The 24,756-nt window shown below is 53.0% G+C and overlaps 1 protein-coding gene across 2 annotated transcripts in view; it reads left to right on the top strand.

Annotated features, from left to right (window-relative positions):
- The window catches only part of CCNL1 (cyclin L1), a 319,029-nt gene that overhangs the window by 207,803 nt on the left and 86,470 nt on the right, over positions 1-24,756 (top strand). For both annotated transcript variants that reach the window (XM_069618436.1, XM_069618437.1), the window contains one exon: positions 15,541-15,643. In XM_069618436.1, coding sequence (XP_069474537.1) covers positions 15,541-15,643 — 103 coding nt within the window. The remainder of the gene's footprint in view (positions 1-15,540; positions 15,644-24,756) is intronic.

Here is a 24,756-nt window from a genome sequence, read left to right as displayed (position 1 = left end):
AATTTTTCCAGAAGTTTCCCAAAGAAGGAGCTGATGGAGATTGGGCGATAGGTCTGCAGAAGGCTTTTTTAGGAGGGGGCGCAAAAGAGTGCTTCAGGGAAGATGAGAAGGTGCCAGTAGTAAGAGTGATTGTAGAAATCAGTAAGTGCAGGGGCAAGGGAGCCAATGTTGTCCTTAATAGTTCTGGAAACACAGGGTGGGAACTGTTTGGAACAGACCTTCATAGAGTGGACAACCCTAGAGAACTCATGCCAATAGGGGAGAAGTAAGAGTGCAGGGTAGAGGGAGGATGGGAGGCCAAGGGTGGCAGAGTGGATGGGGGCAGGGGGTAAAGGGTGGAGGAGAAGAGTGCTCAGGATGTCCTGAGTTTTAGCAGTGAAGTGGGTGGCCAGTGTGGTGCAGAGGGCCTGGGAGGAAAGAGGATAGTGGAGACTACAGAGGGAATGGCCTTATAGATTTTAAAGAAACGGAAGTAGTTTTTTATTCGAACATGATCAACAAACAGCAATGATGAGCACACAATAGACCGGTTTGCCAGAAAGGCCATTTAAAATAGAACTACACACCACCTGCATGCTGTAGTTCAGAGCTTGACTTTCTTTGTTTTACATTTGTCGAACATTTGCTAGAACATTAAACATTGACTTCGATGTTGAGCTGTGGCAGCCTGATGCAGGGAAGACTGTGGTCGTGGGCTGTCGGTGCCTCTGTCAGCAGGGGCCTGCTCTGATAAAATATGGGACGCCTATCTGTTTGTGTCATTGCCACAAACTGTACACTGACTTGTAATCCCAAAGATCTCTCAGCAGATGGCTAAAAAACTAAAATTTTACGCGCAAGATAGGTTGCAGCACTAATTCCTGGGAATTCAAGTTGAGCTCTACACCGAAACCAGCAACTAGCGCATAGAACACAAAACGGACAGGCTATCTACTCGGCTAAATACAAATGCAAAATATACCCAGAAGTTTAGGGATCGGGAGTGCAAGCATATACAACATGGTAAATCAAGTTTTAGTCAAAATAACGTGCAGTGTCGAGAAAAACAGTGACAGAACATAAGCGTAAGGTTGTATTTATCACTAAGTCTGAGTGAAATTCGAATGGGTTCACAGTCGTGCGTTTTGCGACAGATTTCCCGTGGACCACTTCTCCTGCATGGACTCTGGCATGGATTCACATGCTCATGAATACTCCGTCGTCGGGCTGGGAATCCTCTGTAAAAAAAAAAAAAGCAGTATTGCTTTAAAAGTTTGAAGACTGCCTTTCACCCATTATGCAATCACTGAAGACCAGGGTCATACGTCACCATTCCAATGACAGTCGTGTCCTGAGTCCCGCCCCCGGCGGCCATCTTCAGATTTTTACTGTACATTTTGTTGCAGGGAGTCTTCGAATTTTGCTTTTTTCTATAGAATTGAGGTTTTCAACGACAAAATTCTGGTTTTTGACAAAAATTTCAGACTGGTGACTAGTAACAGGGCTCCGTTGTAACGCTCACCTGGTTCCCTCGGAGGCGCGGGTCTTGACTGGGCGGTGAAACCGTCTTCAACGTTAGGCGTAGGATTCGTTTGGCTCCCGGATTTGGCCCCTTTCTCACCGAAAGTTTGACCTGAAGGGCGAGGTGTCTGCAAGTGGAAAATCAAGGTATTAGTGGCTGGAAGGTTGGGAGAAGTTCCAAGCCCCTCTCTCCCTCTCTCCCCGTGGTACTTGGTCGATTGTTGTGCTCACCTTAAATAGGCGAATGCTGGGCTCTCCATCCTGCGTCTTGTGCAGGGGCGCTGGGTCCAGTTACTTCACTGGATATGAGTTCAGCCTCTTGATTGCAGAGGGTAAATTGAGAGCGATGCCGCCGTGTGCTGCACGAGCGTGACTTGTAAGTATTAAAGTTCCCTTTAGATTGCTCTCTTCAAATGTCTTATCTCCTTTAATGTCTGTCTTTTCCTTTTCAGATGCTGTCGGTGCCGAAGAAGATGCTCCCCCAGGTTTGTGGCAGAGAGCGTAACAAGAAGATGGTGAATACGAAGGCACGTAAGTAGAAAGGCTGCTCTAGGGCTGTAGAATGCACCTTAATGTCTCTTTTGTCTTTGCAGGTGCCGGAATGCAGCGCAAGCAGAGTTGGAGCGAGCGTAACACAGGTAAGCAGTTTTGTAATTAAGCGTTACTAACCAATGTTCTTTGTCTTTGCAGGCCCGATGCCGGACGAGAAATGCAGAAAAAACGCCTTCAATGCTGCCGATGGATCGGGTAAGTTGAACCGCTAACTTTGCCTTTGCCTAACCTGTGCCTTGTTTAAATAGTCCATAAGAGTGCTTAGGTGTCTTCTTCCACAGCCTCGCCCAGGCAAGAGTTCCTGCTTCCAGAAGGGGTCCCGCATCAATGATCCAGGGAGTGGTGCCTGCCCCACCCAGAAGGAAAAGTAGTCCCTGCCAGAAGAGTGAAACATCATCTTGCTGGTAAGTAAGCAGCATGGTCTGCTGCAGGTAGGTCCACCCAAGCACTTTCACACTTGTTATGAGCCCGGCGCTTCCTGTGCCGGGACGGGTCCATGCTATGAGCCTGGCACCACCGGTGCCAGGACAAGGTCCAAAAGGTCCCTATTGGGACTTGCTGGTGCCGATAGTATATGTTATGAGCCTGCTTCCAAGGATGTTGGGTAGTTCCTGACTCTTTGGAAGCAGTGGTCATGACATCCGTTGCCAGTTGAGTTTTGAAGTTCTACACAACGAGATCAAGTGGAAAGGCCTATGAGGTCTACTTGGCGCCATGTCGGAGGAAGGCAGGAGGAGTCTCTTCAGGCTCTGCTCCTGGTGTGGCTTGCGAAACATCTATGTGGAGGACAAGCACACTAGATGTCTGTCTGCATCCTGAAAATGACGAGGACCGATGCAACATCTACCAGTTTTTCAGCCAAAACGAAGAGGGGCCGCTACTGACTGTTGGCGGCATGGTTAAAAGAGCACAGCGGTCCCTGGTATGCCGTCTGGGCAGGCTCAGATGGAGCGCAGATCGGACCACTCTCCAGAGTGCTCTCCACCTGACCCAGATCAAACCGAGGAGGTACCTCCAGTAAAGCCAGGCGCTATATTGTTAGTACGGCTAGAGTCTCTGCCAAAATATAAGAGCCTGTGCACACATCCCCCAAACCCCTACGGACGTGTCGCAGGACATCTTGGCAGTGCTGAGTTCTGTGGTCTAAGATACAGCGTACCCTTCAGGGAGCGACCGAAGTACAGCCCTCCACACAGGCATCACTCAGCGACCACCATTACCACTGCCTGTTCCAACATTGCCAGGCGAGGTGTAGCACACTGATACAGCAACTAACACAGACTCTGGCACAACGGATGCAGATGAATTTGATTACTTAATCGCGGTGGATGGAATGACAGCAGGTACTGATGATACCCCCCAGGGCTCCACCCCCGAATGAAGTTGGATAATTCCATTCCATGATGGCTAAGGCTTCTGCTCTATTTAATCTGCTAACAGAGGAGATGAGGAAGGAAGGTTTCCTCTTCCAGAGACGTACTTCAGCCATGAAGACAATGTTATCTGTTCTGCTGTGGGATGAGGAATGGGGAAGAGGGCTTGGCCCTAAAGAAGTGCACGATGTCCGCACCAGCGAAGCGGGACAGGCTGGAGAAAAATTATAGGGTGCCGGACTTGGCCCCCAAATGCCTCTGTTCTCAGCCATCCCTGGATTCAGTGGTTTCAGCAGCTGTGTGCCAGGGGTCGTCGAACCGATCCTCGGTCTATGGTCCTTCCAAACCAAGAGGGGAAGAAGCTGGATGCTCCAGGAAAGCACCGCATATACTGCAGCTTCGACCATCAAGGCTGCCAATGGGCTGGCCGCCTGGTATGATGGAGAGCTGTGGTTTAAACTGAGCCCACTCCTGGAATTCTTGCCTGACGACATGACCCAGGCAATGGCACTATTTAAGGTGGGGGGAAGGTGGCCTCACGATCATGTTATCACTGGCTATGGATTTTGCAGATTCAGGCTTCTGCCAAATGGGAAATGGCGTAGTGCTCAGACGTCAAGGTTGGCTGAAGGCTAACCATTTCAGGCCTGAGGTTCAGGCCTTTTGACTGAGATAATCTCTTCGGGAAGGCAGTGGATGAAATACTGCAAGCCATCAAGACGTACTCGGAGAAAGCAAGGTCACCAAAGAACCCTGCAGCATCACTGCTCCTCTTCTTTTCGGTCCTCCAAGATTACGTTTAGAAGATACTCTAAGGGAAACTCCTTCCTACCGTTGGCCTTCCCGCTCTACAGTGCAGGAATCGTACAGAGGTCGTCCCAGGCCTTCGGTGGAGGCTCACAGGAGCGTCTGTGCCTTCAGGGGAAGCCACAAGCAACCAAGAATGCCTGACTTGGCCCAGGTCCCCACTTCCTTACCCTAGTGGGAGGCAGTCTGTCAAATTCCGTCTATGCCTGGAGAGGCATCACCACCGGCAAAGGGTGCTGGACATTCTGCAGAATGGTCACATGCTGGAATTCGAACGCAAGTGCCCTCGTATTCCACTTGTAACGAAGGATCGGCGGTGCCCAATCTTGGCCTTATGGCGGCTCAACATATACCTAAGATCTAAAAAATAAATAAATAAATAAGTAGATGGTCACGTTGCAGCAAGTGCTTGGCCAACTGGAGGAAGGGGACTACATGACTACTCTCAATCTGGAAGATGTCTACTTTCACGTCCCATTCATCCAAAGTTCCTTTGCTTCGTGGTACTAGGTATCCACTACCAGTTCAAGGTGCTGCCCTTGGGCCTGAAGTAGTCATCCAAGGGTGTTAACCAAGTGTTTGGCCCAATTAGCTGCACATCCACGTCTCAAGGGCGTACACGTCTAACCGTACCTGGACGACTGGCTCATCCAGTCACGTTCTCATGGCCTGGAAGTGCAGCTCACACAGAAGACCATAAACCTGCCATGTGAGGACGTTCTGTCTCTGGGGGCGCGTCTCAACACAGTGGCATCCCTAGCTTTCCCATCTGAAGAACGATTGCTGGCCATCCTGGGGAAGGTGTATAGTCCACAACAAATCCAAAACCATCTGGGTCATCAAGTTGCTGCTGGGAATTGTCGTCCTGCATATATGATCCCCCTTCTGCAGGCTGCAAATGAGGCCAACCTGAGTTCCTGGACTGCATGTGGCACCAGGCCATGGGCAATTGGTTGGACAAGTTGAACCTCAACCTGGAATTCAGGCAAGCCAACTAATGGTGGGGTGTGCATGCTCCCCTTATGCAGGGTTCCCCATTCCGGACAGCCCCCCCACCCCCATTTCAGGCAGTCACCACGGACGCCTCTCTAGACTGATGGGTTGCCCACACCGGGCAGTCCCATGCCAGAGGCCTTTGGCTGCCGGAGAAGGATCTGCACATCAATGTGCTGGTGCTTTGGGCTGTGTTCTTGGCCCTCAAGTTGGCCTTGCGTCTCCTGAAAGGCCAGGTGGTGAGGCAAGGCCAACTTGAGGGCCAAGAACACAGCCCAAAGCACCAGCACATTGATGTGCAGATGAGCCACACGGCAGCAGTAATCAAACAAACCAAGCAATATACATTTTAAACAGTACATCATGAGTCAACTGAGGAACGCCAGGGGCAAGACAATGGGCAGCATATTAACAACTGCTTCAAGGGGGACAACTACTACGGGGAACCCACAGGGGAGGACGAGAGGGAGTTTGATGGTGAAGCCATGGCGGTCATGGAATCCCGGAATCTCCGCCAGATGTCTCTTGGCCTTGAATGTGGGTGTTGCATTGCGTTTCAAGACTCCTCAGTATCATGAGCCCATGTGATTGCCCTTAGCCACTGTGTGTAGGGCGGAGCCGACATAGCAATATGCAGCGGACTGCTAACAGCATGCAAAGGCCTGCTAGTTTCTTAGTCGCGGGCTAACTGAGGGAGGTCATGGAACAGGCAGTGCAGCGGGGTGGGGACAATAGTGTGTTCCAAAATGTCCGAAAGTGTGGAGCAGATGTCCAACCAAAATTTTGTCAGGCGGGGATAGTACCATAGCATATGGATATAGGAAGCTTGATCTGCGCCACACCTGGGGTAACTGGGGGGGACGCTGCAGAACATGCGATGAAGTCTCATTGGTGTATGATGGTATCTGTGTAGCACCTTGAATTGGATACATTTTAATTTAGTGTTGTAGGACACATCGTGGGTGCGAGCACACATTCGGGACCATCTCTCGTCGGTGATCTCGATACCGAGATCCTCCTCCCATTTCCATTTCAGTTTGGTGAAGAGGGAGGGGGGCTGCTCTAGTCGGCAATAAGGAGTAGTCTCAACACCTTACCCCTGAAGGACAGGAAGGAACAGAGCTCTGCAACTATAGGGTAGTCAGGCGGTGGGGGGGGGGAATCATGGTATCTGGATTTGAGATTCTCCCGGAGTGAGGAGTATTGTAGCCACACTGAGGGCCGGGGTTTGAGGGAGAGAGGAAGATCAGGCCACTCAGTTTCCCTGCTCGTAGGCATCAGAGTGTCAGAAAGCCGGCATCTGCTCAGTGGAATACCACTGGTTCTGGGATATGTGGGACATCAGGGAAGAAGTTCCATAATGGCAGGTCCCCGTGGAATGGGTGAGGTATGTCGACCATTGTCCAGAGTTTGGTCTTTGCTAAGGATGTACAAGCTACGGGGTCTATGGAGTCTGAGTCCGGGGGGCATCGGCTTGAGGATCAGGGAGCCAATCGCTCAGTCGCAGACTGTTAGTTTCTCCAAGCGAACATGTGGGGGGGGGGGGGATCAATGGTGTTAAACCCGTGAGCAGCGAACTGAGATTGGGCCACCACCCAGTATCTGATGAAATCTGGGGCGCTGAACCCGCCCAATTCCTTGGGGGCGGTCAGCGTAGACAGTTTGAGGCGTACTGCTCCCGAATGCCAGAGGACGGTGTTTATACGGCGTAGTGTTTGGAAAAAAACGTCCCCCGGCCACACAGGCAGATTGGTGAATCGGTACAGTAATTGAGGTAATGCAACCATTTTAAGTTTTCCAATTCTGCCTGCTAGTGAGATGGGGAGTCTGGACCAGCTGGAGGTCCTTGCAGCTAGGTTGGTCAGGTAATTCTGGCAATTGTCCTAACGCAGTTGCGCCGTGTGACGGGAGACCACCACCCCCAGGTAAGTGTGTGGAGTCTGTGTGGGAATAGGGCCGACTTGGAGCAGTTCACTTTCAAGCCAGATATGTCCCCAAACCGAGCAACATCTGCTAGCATAGGGGCAAGGTTGGTTTCAGGGGAGCGGATGTACGAGATTATATCGGATTGGCCGGCTGTGCGCAATCCCCTATGTGAGTGACTGCCGAAACATGTCAGCGAAGGGCTCCATGGCTATGGCGAAAATGAGCGGGGATAAGGGGCATCCCTGACGTGTGCCTCCGGATATCTGGAGGGGAGTGAAACACCTGTCCTCCGTGCGAACTCTGGCTGATGGAGCGGTGTAAAGCAGTTTTATCCAGGTTCGGAAGTTTGGGCCGAACTTGCATTTCTCAAACTCGCCATAGGTATTTCCAGGAGACCGAGTCAAATGCCTTCTGCATGTCCAGAGTGACTGATCACATTGAAGAGCCTTCTTAATTTCAGGGATGTGGACCTACCCGGGACAAATCCCGCCTGGTCGGGGTGGATGATGTGGGGCATGTATGGGGCTAAGCGGTTGGCTAGCAGTTTAGTGTATATTTGAACATCACTGTTAATCAGCGAGAGTGGTCGGTATGAGCCACACTGAGTAGGGGGCTTACCAGGTTTGAGGAGCACTGTAATCCGTGCCTTCCGGAGAGATGGGGGTTGTTTCCCCCTATCACACGATTCCTCCAATAGGGCCCGCAGATATGGGGCCAGATGAAACTTGTATAGTTTATAAAAATCCATGGGGAGCCCATCAGGACCAGGGTCCTTCCCGGACGCCAGCGACTCAATGGCCTCGATGAGCTCCTCAGAGGTGAAAGGCCTCTCCAGGAAGATGCTAGCGTCGGCTGACAGGACTGATGAGGGAAGATTCTCTAAATAGGAGTCAATTTCTGGTATCTGGGGGCCATCGGCCTCAGAGTACAGGAGGTGTAGAACGAGAGAAACTCAGAATTGATATCCTGCGGGGAGGCGGCGAGTGAGCCGTCAGGCCTCACTATGGCCGGTATATTGGGGGCTCAGAGTTCACGGCGCAACAGTCTAGCTAGCATTCGACCGGGATGCTCTCCCTCCCCGTATTTCCTCACCGACTAAGGGAGTCCAGGAATTTAACCTCGCGCTCGGCAAGGCCACGGAACCTGTCCAGCTCCGATCCCAGTGCTGCTAGAGCAGTTGGGGAGTTATCTTGAGCATATTGGGACTCGAGGACAGCCAGGGCTGATTCGCTAGTGGCAAGATCTGCGCGGATACCTTTCAGGATGCCACAACCTTTGGAAATGGCGATTCCTCTTGTATGCACTTTAAAGGATTCCAGAAGACAGCTTGTGTTGATCTCAAAGAATTCCTTAATGGAGGATTCGAGTTTGGTTGCGAAGACCTGGTCAAGAAGCAAATGAGGACTCATCCTCCACTGCCTAGTTTTATTAGTGTCCAGTTCCCAGTTTAAGGAGATAAGTACCGGTGAATGGTCTGATGACGTCCTGGGGAGAATAGCCAGGTGAGACCAGCATCTGACCAGCATGTCCGTAATGAGCCATCTGTCTATTCTAGAATACGAATCGTGTACTGAAGAGTAAAAGGAGTATGTGCGAGAATCAGGGTTCATTAGACGCCAGGCATCCACTAGTGCCAGACGGGGGGAGCGTCGTAAGGACAGTGTAGGCTGCTTTGGATAGTTGGCGGGGCCTAGAGCCCGATCTATCGAGGGTGACGTCCAGTATTGTATTAAAATCGCCTCCCCATAAAATAGGAATCGGGGGGTAGCCTTCAAGTAGAGTGACCAGGTGTAGATAGAAATCGGGATCGTCGACATTGGGACCATATATATTCAGGATGGCTACCTCCCTGGAGTTGAAGTTTGCCAATGATCGGTACATATCTACCAAGGGGATCTATGTGGGAGTGATGACATGTGAACTTCAGGCTCTTGTGTATTAAATTAAGAGTGCCACGGCTTTGGGTGGAATAGTTGGTATAGTATCTCTGGGGTCCCCATTGCTTAGCGAAACGTTCACATTGCTCTGAGCGAGCATGGGTTTCTTGTAAACATAAGATTTTAACCCTGTGGCGTTCAGCATGCAGCTGTATTTGCCGCATCTTTTTGTAGCTGAACATTCCAGCTCATAAAGGTCAGGTCGGTATTGGCCATACCACTGAGGGTATTGATTATATTTCTGTGAAGGGGTTCTCCGCAACAGGGAGTTGAAAAAACTGTGTGTGTGGCCCCTTATCTACATGTACAAGATATTCTGCCGTGGCGCATGCAGCGCCTCCGGTGGCCGTCAAGACTTTAACCATAACGTTCCCTCCAACCTTCCCCCACCCGCTGTCATGAATTGCAGGGTGCGCCCCTTTTGGGCCTCATGGTCCCTGTCACAACGGGCTTATACACATTAATACTTCCAATATGGCCGTCCAGCGCATTCCCTTCTCGCTCCATGCGTTGGACGTAACCTTTCTCTATTTGTAGACCACGCCTTCCGCGGCTCCACGCGTCTCAATGCCATTGCGAAGTAGCGACCAGACGTGTGCTCCGTAGCTCGCGGTTCTTCTCTTTTTCCACTCCGCTTTCCCTTCCTTGACCCCCCCCCCCGTCCTTCTTACCTCCTGGATTCGAGTTCTAGCGAACTTGCATTGCCTCCTGGATTCGGCCTCCTGGAAAACTGAACGCATTCTGGATTCGGCAGAGACACGGGCCGCCTTCTTCAAAACCCGTTCCATCCGTAAGAAGGCAGCAACCAAGGACGCTGGTAAAGAAAGGACTTAGGTGAGAAGGGGGGGGGGGGACTCCTTGACACCCACATCCCTCCCCCAGTCAGAGGGATGAAACCCAAACAAAACCATAACAATCACGAACTTCTAGGCATCAACGCCTGGGGGTCTGTTAGCAGCCGGGCAATGGCGCACCGGACTGGGGAAGAGTGTGAGGAGATTATGGAATAAAATAGGATTAACAGAGCATTAGAAGTAGGTACGAGGTGGAGAGGGGCCATGGCAGAGAGGACAATTGGAGCTATAGGGATGTAGCCATGGGCCTCTCGAGAACAAAATGTGGAACCAGAATAGGCATGAGCGGGTCAGGACCCCGGCGCCTAATCACCGGGGTCCCAGCTGTAGTAATGGGATAGTTAACAGACTGTAATCCCATCAGGGAGTCTAACATCTCTAAACACGATGAGACAGTGCGGCGAACAGGGCCACATTTGCGGAGGATTAATGGAGCAATATGAACAAAGTCCGTAACCAATGAACTACATGTAACGGGTGACCAACATAGGGGGACCCGCCAACAGGGGTCCCATATGTGGCTTAGGTACAACTATAACCATAGTAAACGTGAATCTCGTATTGACAATGAGCGGATCAACCGGGAATGTGTTTGTCTATACATTTTGAAGCCTCTTCTGGAATAGTGAAGGACGTTTGGTTGGAGAGTTCGATCCTTAGCTTTGCGGGAAAGAGCATGGAGTATTTAACACCTAAGTCTCTTTTTTTCACAGGAAGGTTTTACGCTCTTGTTGCACAGCAACGGAAAAGTCTGGGTACAGGCTTATTCTTGCTGCTCCAAGAAGTAGTTCCGCCTTGGCCGCTCGTAGAAGTGCGTCCCGATCGCGGAAATTTAGGATTCTGGCTATGATGGGACGAGGCGGGGCCCCAGGTCTGGGCTTCGCAGTCAGGGAGCGGTGAGCTCTTACCACTGCAAATTGTGCTGAGAGCTTGGGGTTATCTAGGAGTGCTAGCAGGATGCGTTCCCCATAATCCTCCATGTGCTCCTTGATGTTATCCTTGAGTACGCCGACAATGCAGAGGTTATTCCACCTAGAACTAGATTCAAGGTTGTCATTTTTCTTTTCTACCGCGGAGACCCGACTGGTGAGAATGGTCACAGCGGTGCGTTGGGAACCCAGGTTGTCCTCCGCGGTACCAACCCTGGTTTCGATCTCGGCAACCCTGCTGTCCGTTCTTTCGATATGGGCCTTTATAGATGAGGTGGTGCCGTACATATCGTCCAATTTAGTATGCAGCGTGGTGAAGCCTTCGCGCATGTACTCGAGCATTTTCTGCGAGTCATCACGGGCAAGGGATGTCGAGGCGGTTGGTGAGTTTTCTGGGGGCTCGGTCGGAGGCCTGAAAGGTGTTTTGGCAAACATATTTAGGGAGCTTTGCTTCTTCCCAGCCCCCTTGGTCATGATGACGCAGTGTGGCTCCCAGGACCCTGAAAGGAACCAGTGATCGGGGATATCGAGTTCCACGTTGCTGGATGCCCAGTGAGGGTTGACACAAGTGTGATGGTGAGGTATGCTGGATGCAGCGTTAGGGTGATCTCGCTAGGTCCAGTAGGGCGCCCGGCGTGCCAGGCGCAGCCGTGGGGGAGCTTGGGTGTGATGCCACAGGGTCACTGCTTGCTAAGGTGGTACAGGAAGAAATGGCTCGGATCGCTGGCAGCGGGATCCACAAGAGTCAGCCAAGTAAAGCACCAGGTGATGCCAACACGGTCATCATGGGGAGTCGTGAGCAGGGGCAACCCGGTGCCAAGGGGGGACCCAGCCCCAAGACAAGAGGGCGTGGAGCGCCTGTACAGCGAGGCACAACCGGAGGTTTGCGGGGTTGGGCCGATGGATTGTATTTGGCACAGTAAGGCAGTGGGACCCATAGGATCTAGCTCAATAATTCGTGGTAATTAGCACAGCGGCTGGTGAGGCCCCACCAGATAGCCCCGTAGTGTAGCTGCACAGCTGCGAAAGCAAGGAGAGCCAAATGTCCAGAGCACAGGAGTGGAGGCCCACCGGAGGGCGCCCCTCCAGGATCCACAATAAATGTAACTGGGGTCCTCCAGGTGTACAGGGGGAGCGGGGTGCCGGCAGTGGAGGACAATGGTGCCGTGTGGGCTAGGCACCATCAAGGTAGGCACCCTCAAGGGCCACGGGTGAGGAGCAGCTCGGCGGCGGATCCCCACACCAAGGACCAGCGCCAGACCGCGGTGCCCAGAGCGGGCCGAGTCACCGCAGTAACAGCGGGAGTAGAGCATGGTGGGCGGCGAGGCCCGCACGCAGCAATTGGGGCAGCTGCAGAGACCGCCAGACTCTGCCACACTCGTCCCCTCGCACCCCCTACCTTGCAGTAGTCCGGATCAGTGTTCATGAGAAGGGGCGGCAGGAGGGGAGAGCAGAAGAAGCGTAGGCTGGGTGGACCAGCCGCAGTCCACAGGTAACCGGCGCAGGGAATCCACAGCCTCTAGTTGTCGCCGATGGGGGCGGCAGCGGCCTCGCACAGAAGGGTCGGAAGCCCAGGGCAAACTTCAGCAAGGTGGCGAGGGGAGCATGGGGGCAACCCCGGCGCGCCTTGGGGGGGTTCGGTGCCCCTCCCCCACAGCAGCCCGCAGCTCCGCGTCCTCAGGTGGTTGAGGGAGCCGGCGCCTCTGGAGCCGTGGGGCGGGGAGAGCAGGCAGCAGCAGCCCCAGCGCGATCGGGAGGCTTAGTCAGGCACTCTGGGCGCGTTCGGGTCTGAAATTGCACAGGAATGCGGCGGAGAGGTTCCTGGAGGGGCACCAGCAATATTATAGGGAGTGGGCGAGTTTGTAGGTGGAAAAACGAGGATTATTCGCTCTCCCAGTCAGGAGCGTTACGCTTAGGCGGCAATCTTGCTTCGGCGCAACAGCGCCCCTGAGTGATCAAAGCTTTTATGGAAGGGGTTGAAAGACTTAATTCCCATATTTCAAACCGAGCTCCCGGATGGGACCTGAATGTGGTACTGACGAGACTAATGGGGCCTATGCATAAGGCTAGCCTTAAAGCACTCGCTTACAAGGAAAGTCAGTGAGCTGCAGGCTCTTTCAGTTCAACACTTTTGTCACCATTCACAAGGAAAAGGTGGTCCTGCGCACTCACCCACGGCTTGCTCCTAAATTCATTTCAAAGTTCCATGTGAACCAATCAATAGAACTTCCCACCTTTTTTCCAGAACCCCACTAACATGGCAGAAAGGAGCCTCCACACACTTGAGAGGAGAGCAGTGATATATTATCTGGAAAAAACTAAACCACAAAGAAAAACGAACCAGTTTTTAGTTTGTGGCAGCTGGTAGAGAAGGGGACCCTGTCTCTAAATCGGCCATCTCAAAGTGAATCATAAACTGCATCACACTGTGCTACACTCTTGCCAAGAGAGATCTGCCTTCAAGCCTAGAGCAGACGACTCTGGGCCCTGGGGCTTCCTTAACATTCATTGCAAATGTTCCTCTTGAGTCGATTTGCAAAGCGGCAACCTGGAGTTCTGTACACACCTTTACACAACACTACGGTCTAGATGCACATTCTAGATCAGACACTCAGGTGGACAAGCGGTGCTAAGACCTCTTTCCTTCACACACACCACCACCATCTTTGGTTACTGCTCGCTAGTCTATGTGCAGCATGTGATTCTAAGCAGATTAACAAGAATCAGAATACATGCATTACTCACCGTAATGGCATTTCTGATGATTGTATCTGCTTAGAGTCACATGCGCCCACCCTTGCTTCCTCTTGGAGTAGAAGGAACATAGACATTTTACACCTTTCTCTCTCTATACTCGCTCACAATAGTCAGAGTCCCTCACGGCAGAAAAAAAACAATCGGCAGGACCTCGACACGCAAGGGATTTTGGGTACACGTCACATTAGGGAGTGTTACAAGCACGCCCATGTCGACGTCCCCCCTTTCGATTTTCGAAAGTAAGATGCACTACTCCACGATTACCACTGGATGTCGGACTATATGCACAGCATCTGAATATAAGCAGATAAAATCATCAGAAATGCTATTACGATGAGTAATGCATGTCATTCATGAGCATGTGAATCCATGCCAGACACCATGCTGGAGAAGGAACAAGTTACTCACCTGTAACTGTTGTTCTACAGCATGGGTCTGGCACGGATTCACATGCAAACCCTCCTTCCGTCCCCGCTTTGGCTCTCCTGGGTTCATACTGGCATCTCTAATTCGAACATGACCCTTGGGGGAGGGGACTCAGACGACTCATTGGATGGGTGCGGTATGACCACGTCTTCTGTGATTGGATAATGGGTGAAAGGCAGTATTATAGCTTTTAAAGCAATACTGCTTCTTTTTTTGCCAAGTATTCTCAGACGTACAGGGAATATGCATCATGTGAATCCATGACAGACCCATGCCGGAGAACAGTTACAGGTAAGTAACTTGTTCCTTCTCAATCTCACCGCCGAGTTGGGCAACTTCAAAGTTAACAGGTGTGCCATACTTAATAGCCCCCTCTGGTACGATGTGGACCTTATGTAGTTGGCCTGCAACAATGGTAGATGGCAGACCCAAAGAAAAAAAACTTTCTGCGCATTCCTGGGCAGAGATCCCCTCACCATTTCTGTGGTGGGCAACATATAAGGCCCCTTCGCATAGGCTCCCGCCGCCCTCGGTCGGCCACAGTTTGCAGAAGATAAGGTACTGGTAAACCAAGCTTCTTGTATTAGGTAGCAAATACACAGCATACAGAGTGATCAGCAGGACAAGTATTCAGGCAGTTGGCCCACAAAGCTCTCTAGGAACCCCCCTCCCCCCTAGAGTGCTGGTTATGTAGCATATAGGCAAACACTATATGTGATAGCACTTTCACAATGGGGCCAGGGGGCGATGGGGGTGCCAAGTGTTACTTGGCACGATATTGCAGACATTTGGCAAGAACTGTCAACATCTCACTTGTGATGTTGTGGCACAGCCCTGTAGTTGTATTATGGATAAGCAGCATTCTCAGAAACCCTACTGTTATCGCCTATATATGGGGCTAATGCTGTACTTGTAGAGAAAAAGCGAAAGAGAAGGTTTGACGTGTCCTCTGCCCTAGGGTGGATTTGCAGACGGATGATCTGAGGCCTAAATGTACGAGAGCCTAATGTAGTATAGCTTAGTAATCCTGCATGACATGGCAATCCTGCCGCATCACTATTGATATGGGAAATGCTTCGGATAGCAAATTTGCAAGTTGACTTTGATTATGCATTTTCATGCAAGAGTCCCTGTGATGGGTTGAAAGGGTTGCACTGATCTTATGAAACCTTTTATCAAAATAGTTCAAAGGTGCATTCTGAGACATCTGACTTAATAAAAGGTGCTTGATTACAAGCACTACCGACTTTGCCCACCATGCATTTATTTCCACCAAACTGTTAATAACAAATCTGCATCCCATTAGATCAATCTCTCATGGATGTCTAGCAGCTGTCAAACCAGTGGTACTGGTAAGTAATACTTATTTTGGACTCCTTTCTGATTGACTTGGAAATCGTTGTATAACATGGCCTTGCAAATTAAGTTGGACGGAGCGTGCTTTTAATTTGTTTCTATAGGCTTATGTTTATTTTCTTTTCCTCAGCATCACCAAGAGAAATTAAAGTTGAGGAGAAGTCTCCGGTTTCTATGAATGTGAAGATGAAGAAAGAATCTGAAGATGGCCAACCTAAAAGTCCATTTAATGGGTATGTGCATATATTTATTTGTGTTCATGTTAAAAAGTAATGGGTTCATAGCATTTTGTGAACAGCATGAAATATTTAAGCAACTTGCAGTTAATACAAATTTGGGTAGGATGTCCTGTAACGAAGGATGATCTATTACCCTATCCTGCATACTGAGATATCTTGGCGTTCATGCTCGTGCTGAAGCATGCTCAGCACCACAGTCCATGTCCAGTCCTTCTATTCACTAGGGTATTGCACTGGGCACTCCTGTAGCTGCTGTTTCTTGTGCTTCAGATGCTGGACATTAAATGGTTCCTTCCTGCAGGGCATAGCTTGCACCTCTACAGCTGGACATTAATCCACAACCATTGCCTGGCAAGAAAATTCCAGAAATTCATCCACAAGCAGTTAAGTTTCTTTTAACACGCCTATGCACCCTAGCACAGTGAGTCCCATCATGCTCTGATATCCCCTGATATCTGGAGCTTCCCCAAGCGCCTTACACCAGTTCTTTTACTAAATGTTCTACTTGACCTAACCATACCAGCTCACTTATGGAGGTGCCAGTAAGGTCGAAGTCTCATCAATGCTTGCTCAAAATGGGACATTGGGCCTAATGTCATTACTGCATACAATCTCTTTTGGCTGCCAAGTTTACCTGCAAGTCTGCAAAGAAGCCCCAATGGACTAACTGCTTTATATAAAACTGCTGCCTGGACCCCTAATGAATCATGCCTACCACCCCTTTACTTTGCTTGAAGTTGCAGCAGAGTCTGAAAGAGAACCCATCATCCAAGGATCGCAAGATGCATCTAAAAAATATCCGCAAACAAGTTGTAGTCCAGGTTCACAGAGCCTGCAAGTCTTCAAATTAGCTTTTGTCTGTAGATTCACACACCCTATTCTGGCAAACTATGTGCGTCTTGGCCAACCCATGCTGTTGGTGACTTCCCCGCCCTCACTGCTCCTTCAGGGATGTATTTTTTTATTTCCTTCATATTGGGATGGATTTTACACCCCTGTGTTCAGTGTGTGTTATTGACACAAGCTAGGCCGCACGCATTTCCTTAAGCACACCTTTGGTCTCATAGGTGTAATTGTAATGGGTTATTTATAACGCGCTTAATACCCAGAGGTTTCTAAGCGCGAACCTGTGATGCTTTGCGTCATCTTTCAAGACGAGCACCATGCCCCTGAGCTATTCTCCCGAGACAATGGTGGCAGAGCAGTTGAGGGACATTTTGGGAGCAGGACGGTTGAAATATGGTAGAACAACTTTCAAGAAGGAAATGTTCATACCAAAGAAGTTCTCCAGCATGGGGTCTGGCATGGATTCACATGCTCATGAATATTCCCCGTCGTCAGGCTGGGAATCCTCGGTAAAGAAAAAACCAGTATCAGTTTCGTTTCTGATCTGTCTTTCGTAGTAATAACCAATCACTGGTCTCTGCGTCATACTGACCACAGCCAATGACTGCCCTCTACCTAAGCACCGCCTCCGGCAGCCATCTTCAGATTTTTACCGCACGTTCATGTGTTGGGATCCTCGTGCTATTGCTCTCGAGCGTTAGTGCTATTTTTTCGCGCTTTTTCAAAAAAACTTTGATTCTTTCGGTCAAAAGAGCCTCAAGCTCCACCGATCCTACACCCGATCAACGGGGACCCGTGTCGGATTCGTCTGTGCCCCTCAAGGGTGAAGATTTCGTCGAGCTACACTTCGGAGGACTCCAGAAGCTTCTCAGGCCCGGTCTCGGAGATGGCCCAGGAGAAGGGAAGCTCGACGCCCGGAAAGCTGTTCAGGGTCTGCCCTGGATGCCAGCTGCAGAACGTCTTTAAGGAGGACGAACACTCTTTCTGCCTTTACTGCCTTCATGAGGACAAAACGCACGTGGAGAAGGACTGTGCGTTTTGCGGCAACATGTCGGAACGGACCATGAAGGACCGTCATCAACGCCTCGCCAACTGGCTGGAGGGTAAGAGCCCGTCTGGCGAGGAGAAGAAGAAATCCGAGCGGTCTTCTAAGACCTTTGAGGGCGCCCCGGCGACGGGGGCCCAACATAAGGCCAAGCACCGCGAGTCCGCTGGCACCGGGAGCGCCGAACGGTCGGGCTCTACGGGCGCCAGGCAGGGCGCACCCTCCCCGGCACCATCAACCACGAGCCAACGCTCTGGGTCGGGTAAGAGGAAGGCCGAGCACCCGGCGAAGCTCCTGGAGAGGCCCCGGTCGAGCTCTAAGGCAGAGGAGGAGCGTGGCAGTGCCCCCTCCCTCAAGGATAAGGCGGTGAGCCCACCTAAGGTGGTGAAGGCCTTGATCCATCCGACCAAGCCCTCTATCGAAACGGTCGCGGCGGCCCTGGCTCAGCCTGTGGAGGCTGCACCAGTGGTGGCGACCTCAGGGCCCAGAATCTCCCTGCCTCCTCGGAGGGAGTCTTCTTTTGTGCCCATCGATAGGACCCCCGTGAAACCCTCCGTGGGGAAGAAGAAGGGGGGGCAGGGCGTCGTCGTAGATTCGGCCTCAACCTCAGAAGAGGAGCTGATCGAGGTCTTAAGCCACGGCCTAGGCGTGGAACAAGGCCAGCCCGTCGGAATGGACCCCGACGCAGGTGACGACGACGACATCGTCGAGGATTCCGACGGGGCCCCTGCTCGCCCGTCGGATTCCCCTCTGCCAGCGCCGCAAGACAACTCGGCGGCCATTTTGTTGGCCATACAGTCCTTATGCTCCGAGATAAGGACGAGGCTACCGTTACCGACGGAGGAACCTCTCCCGTCGGGGGATCCAGAACCGGGACCTTCTGGTGTTCCCCCTATCAAGAAAAGAAGGATCCATCCACCACCTCCTTTTCAACCGTCGCGCCCCGTCCAACCCTCCTCCCCGTCCACCCGAGGGGATGATACGGGGACGGACACGGCAGCGACGGGTACGGACGACGAGGCATACGACGAGGATATTCCGTCGTCGCCTCCCACCAGGGCTTCTCCGCCCGACGAGATCGGATCTTTCCATTCCATGATCTCCAGGGCTTCTGAGCTTTTCCAACTCTGCCCTGAGGAGAAGAAAAAGGAAGGCTTCCTTTATCAGCGGCGCGAGGCCAAGAGGAAGACGGTCCTCGCAGTGCCTCTGTTGGACGACATTTGGGATGAGGGCCTTTCCCTCCTCAAGAACCCTTCCACGACGCCAGCTAGAAGAGACCGGTATGAGAAAAAGTACCGGGTCCCTGACACGGCCCCCCTATGCCTCCGGGCGCAGCCTACCCCGGATTCCGTCGTCTCCGCGGCAGCCAGGAAGAAACCGGGGGGGGGGGGGGGTGCGGCCTCCACATCGACTTCCCCGCCGGACGGCGAGGGAAAGAAATTGGATGCTATGGGACGTAGAGTCATCTCGTCGGCAGCGACGACGATTAAAGCGGCCAACGCCTTGGCTATCGTGGCCCGCTACGACAGGGAGCTCTGGTACAAGATAGCTCCCCTGCTGGATTTTCTGCCGGACGACAAGAGGGCGGAGGCCCTGGAGATCCTGCAGGAAGGTGAGGTGGCCTCGGACCACGCCATCACCGTGGCGACGGACATCGCCGACACTGGGTTCCGCCAGCTGGGCAACGGCGTTTGCCTTCGACGTCGTGGATGGCTCAAAGCTACGGACTTCCGGCAGGACGTCCAGACCAGAGTCCTGGACATGCCCTTCGACGGGAACAACCTGTTTGGCAAGACAGTGGACGATTCCCTTCAGGCCATCAAGACGGATACTGAGACGGCCCGGGCCCTTGGAGTCCTGCAGCAACGACGGACGCCCTTTCGGAGCGGCGGAGGCAAGGGCGCCTCCAAAGGTTCCGGCGGCGGTTTCGCTTCCTACCGTCAAGCGGCCCGCTCGTCGTCGCAAGAGGCCTACAGAGGACGAGGCAAGTCTAGCGGACCCCGCCGTCGTCGTCAAGGCGGCAAGGCCGCGTCCAAGCAGGATTGAACCGGCCGTGGGGTCGGGCCCCCACCGAAGCACCCCGGTGGGAGGCCGGCTGGCGGGCTTCGTCAGCGTGTGGGAGTCCATCTCCACCGACCGTTGGGTGCTGGACGCCCTGGCCCGGGGCCACGCGCTCGAGTTTCAAAGAAGGTGCCCGCGCGTCCCCCCCGTGGCCAGGAAAGAACTTCACGTCCCTCAACTTCTCCTGGAGGTAAAGGCGATGCTCAGAAAGGGCGCCATCGAACTCGTCCCAAAGAGGCTTCGGGGCTCCGGAGTCTACTCGAGATACTTCCTCGTGAAGAAGAAGACGGGAGGATGGCGCCCATCCTAGACCTGCGACGTCTGAACAAGTTCATCAAGGCGCAGAAGTTCCGGATGGTCACCCTCCAGCACGTCCTGGGTCAGCTTGAGGAAGGAGACTTCCTATCGTCGTTGGATTTGGAGGATGCCTACTTCCACATTCCCATCCTAAAGGGGCACCGAAAATTCCTCAGATTCGTGGTCCAAGGGCGTCATTACCAGTTCAAAGCCCTTCCCTTCGGACAACGGTCGGCACCCAGGGTATTCACCAAGTGCCTCGCACCGGTGGCGGTGCAGCTGCGCCGCGAGGGGATTCACGTCTACCCCTACCTGGACGACTGGCTCATCCGCGCCAAGACGAGGGAGCTCGCCGTGGTCCACACGGCAAGGACCGTCCAACTCCTCACGGACCTGGGATTCTCCGTGAACTACGCCAAATCCCACCTGGTGCCCGCGCAAGTCGCACTGTTTCTGGGAGCGAGGCTCGACACAGTGTCCCGTCTGGCCTCCCCGTCGGAGGAGAGGACCAGGACCATCTTGGGCAAGGTGCAACGGATGTTGGTGGCCGACGCGGCCAAAGTGAGGTCCATCAAGTCCCTCCTCGGGATGATGTCTTCCTGCATCTACCTCATTCCCATGTGCAGGCTCCGGATGCGCCCGTTGCAAGAATTCCTGGATGCGCGCTGGATCCAGACGACGGGCAGCTTCGAGGAAAGGATCAAGCTCGACGAGAGTTTCCGACGAGCGATACGGTGGTGGGGCACCCGCGCGCATCTGACGGCGGGCATGGACTTCCAGACCCCAGCCCACCAGGAGACTGTGACCACGGATGCCTCCCTGGAAGGGTGGGGAGCGCACACCGAAAATCTGCACGCAAGGGGACTCTGGCTCCCGACGGAGAAGTCCCTGCATATCAACGTCCTGGAGCTCCGTGCAGTGTTTTGGGCCCTCAGGTCCTTCCTTCCGTCCCTCAAGGGCAAGGTGGTGAGGATCTTCACCGACAACACCACCACCATGTTTTACATCAGGAAACAGGGCGGAACCAGGTCCCCAGCGCTGTCCAAGGAGGCGCAGGACCTGTGGCATTGGGCCGTCGCCCAAGGGATTTTTCTGGTGCCATTTCATCTGGCAGGGATAAAAAACACCGTCGCCGACTCACTCAGCAGGGAGCTGCGCTCGTGCCACGAGTGGGAACTATGGCAGGATCTGGTGGATCGCCTCTTCCGACGGTGGGGCACACCCCAGATCGACCTGTTCGCGACGGCGACGAACACCAAGTGCCGGAGGTTCGCCAGCAGGTTTCCCCAGACGAGGAGCATGGGCGATGCTTTCTCGTTCCCCTGGGAGGGCCTGTTCCTCTACGCGTTCCCTCCCTTGCCTCTGCTAATCCGGCTCGTCAACCAGCTCAAGAGGTCACGGTGCAGGATGATCCTCGTCGCACCTGCGTGGCCGAGGCAGATATGGTTCCCGGACCTTCTGGACTTGTCAGCGTCCCCGCCGATCAAGCTGCCGGCGGACGCGGATCTACTCTCCAGGGTAGGAGGCGCCATCCTCCACCACGACCCGAAGTCGCTGAACTTGCAGGCCTGGCTCCTGCAGCGCTAGAGTTTGGAGGATACGACATACCGGCCGATTGCAGAGAGGTTCTTGCAAAGGCCAGGGCGTCCTCGACTCTTAAATGCTACGGACACAAATGGAAGAGGTTCTCTGTCTGGTGCCACGCACAGAAGATTAACCCTCTACGGATTACGGCTCCCCAAGTACTGCCGTACCTGCTGACGCTGGCCAAGGCTGGTCTGGCACACGCGTCCATCAAGATTCATCTTGCTGCGATCTCCCGATACACCAGAACCACGGGGCGGACGTCCTTGTGGTCTCATCGTCTGGTGAAAGAGTTCATGAAGGGACTGTTCAGATCGTTCCCGCCGGTGAAGGCTCCGGCCCCGGCTTGGGAGCTCAACGTGGTGCTGACCAAGCTCATGGGACCTCCGTTCGAGCCTCTGCACTCGGCCCCGTTGAAGTTTCTATCGTGGAAAACAGCTTTTCTTGTGGCCATCACCTCCGCACGACGAGTGGGAGAGATCCAGGCCCTTTCCTGCAAGGCCCCGTACTTGACTTTCCACGACACGAGGGTAGTGCTCAGGACGCACCCCTCCTTCATGCCCAAGGTACCGTCGGACTTCCATCTCAACGAACCCTTGGTGTTGCCTGTGTTCTTCCCGTCGCCTTCGTCGCCGGCTGAGAGGACTTTGCACTCGCTGGATGTAGCTAGAGCGCTGAAGTTCTACGTGGACCGCACAAAGGGTTTTCGGAAGACGTCACAACTCTTTGTGAACTTTGGACCTGTCAATCAGGGGAAGGCTCTCTCGAAGGCTTCCATCTCCAGATGGCTCTCCGGCTGTATCATGTACTGTCACCGGTTGGCAAACCGACCGCTGCCTGGCCGTCCGAGAGCCCATTCCACCAGAGCGATCGGAGCTACCACGGCGTTCCTATCTGGTGTGCCCCTGCTGGACATATGCAGGGCTGCTACGTGGAGGTCGACGCACACCTTCACGAAATTCTACTGCGTCGACCGGGATTCCAGGGAGGAGTCCAGGGTCGGCCAAGCAGTGCTGCGCAACCTGTTCGCCTGAGGTGAGCCTGGTGAGGAGGTAAGATGCTTAATGTTGAGTTGATGTGATGCTTAATGTTGAGCCTTTGCCACCTCCCGTGGTTGTGCATGTGTGTACTGCTATGTATTCTTTATTCATGAGCATGTGAATCCATGCCAGACCCCATGCTGGAGAAGGAACAAGTTACTTACCTGTAACTGTTGTTCTCCAGCATGGGTCTGGCATGGATTCACATGCGAACCCTCCCGCCTACCCCTCTGCGGCTCTTCACTTGGTCATACTGCCACTTCACGTGCTTCCAAATCTGAAGATGGCTGCCGGAGGCGGTGCTTAGGTAGAGGGCAGTCATTGGCTGTGGTCAGTATGACGCAGAGACCAGTGATTGGTTATTACTACGAAAGACAGATCAGAAACGAAACTGATACTGGTTTTTTCTTTACCGAGGATTCCCAGCCTGACGACGGGGAATATTCATGAGCATGTGAATCCATGCCAGACCCATGCTGGAGAACAACAGTTACAGGTAAGTAACTTGTTCCTTATAAACAATTGTTTATTCTGCAGATTAAAGTTGCAGTATCTAGATTTTGGGACCAAAGCTTGCCAGGTGTCGGACTGGCACCTGGTGCCCTCACATAATATCTTGATTTCATCCTTTAGCTTGGGGTCTATAGCCACTCTTAACCTGGATTTAGTTTTCATGTGAATTAATGGGAGTCACTGGCTGGCTTCCTTTTGGGTGAGCAGGGCTTATAATTCTGATGTTGCACTTCCTGCATTGTTTGAGATGTGGACCCATCTATAGTATAGGGCTTTTCGAGGGGATTGGGTCCTCCGACGTATTCCATATCTATGACATGTAATCACCACAGCTGTGCTGATTACATGTCATAGATATGGAATACGTCGTCGGACCATCCCATCGAAAGAACGTTACCAGGTAAGAAAGTAACTTGTTCTACTCTTATGTCCCGTCCCCTTTCCTCCATACTGCATTGACGTCCCTCGCGAGGGACGGCAGACGGAACCTTTTTCACCAGAAAAATCTTCTTTCCCTCTAAATTTAGAGGTGTGCAGAGGCAGGGCCCTGGGAGCATGCGCTGCCCTGAGTCTGCCCTCCAGCGCCACACCTCAGTCCCCTTTTCCACGTCGACAGGCCGAATTCACTAGCGCTCCTGGGTTTGGCTTCGGTCATGTAATTCCACGTGCAGATTCTTCTATTTCTTCTTCTTTTGTCTTTTTTCAATAGGTATTCGGTCCTCAGACGCCACAGCTCCTCCCCGGCGCATGTCGACTTCGACGGGGTTTAGCAGGTGCCCAACCTGCAACTGGCCCTTCCCAACTTCAGACCCTCACGCCCTCTGCCTACGTTGCCTTGGCCCAGGCCACAGTTGGCAAGCCTGTTCGGCGTACAGCTCGCTGTCCGCGAAAGCGCTGAAGAACAGACTAGGCCGGTGGAAGGAGCTCTTCCTGCGGTCTCCTTCTGAGGATCTCAAGAGTTTCGTAAAACATGGACCCAGGCCTGAGGTAGGGCCTATATTATCATCCGCACCTCGCAAGAGACTCCTTCCCAGAGAGACTCCTACGCGGGTGGGACCGGTCTGGTCCTTATACCAACACAAGCACCAAGGCTGTCACAGCTACCGGCCCTCGGGCTGAGGGGTCCTCGGATCCTCCCGGTGTCAAGGTTGAGGGGCCGCTAGGCTCTATTACCGGGCTTGCGCCCGAGAAGCTCTGCTCTTGTACCAGCATCATGGCTGAGGGGCTATGCCCTGTTGACCGGCAGCACGTCCGATGGGGCGCCTGAACGCAGCTCTAACGACCCCCGGTTCGAGGTGGATACACCTACCGGGCAGGGGCCCGAGGAGCAGGGCAAATCACACGCCGCTCACATAAGAGACTGGGCAGAGGCTTGCAACAACGAGCCGAGCAACACGTCGCAGCCACGTGGTAGGCAGCTCAACAAAATGGCTGACGTGCCAGGAAAGGACACCCGTTCGCCTCTGCAGGACTTCGGCGAAGAACTAGTATCGAGGTGGGACTGGCATCAACCAAGTACGTGGCCTACGGCCTAACCTTATTATGCACAAGCTTGTTTTCCCTTGCGTCTGTATGTACAGGGTCGGCAGCGGTCTCAGCTGCCTCCAGCTACGACGTCAGTGCCCTTCTTCACCTTCTCTTTCGGCCAGCGAGGATCGTATCTTCGAGAGGTGCCTCGGACTCATGAAGTCTCCAGATATGGGGGCTATCATCATGGACTC

Source organism: Ambystoma mexicanum, chromosome 10 (assembly GCF_040938575.1).
Source record: "Ambystoma mexicanum isolate Mex_15411 chromosome 10, UKY_AmexF1_1, whole genome shotgun sequence".
NCBI lineage: Eukaryota > Metazoa > Chordata > Amphibia > Caudata > Ambystomatidae > Ambystoma > Ambystoma mexicanum.
The sequence above is the reverse complement of the archived record's forward strand: the minus strand, read 5'-3'. Positions and strand labels throughout refer to the sequence as shown.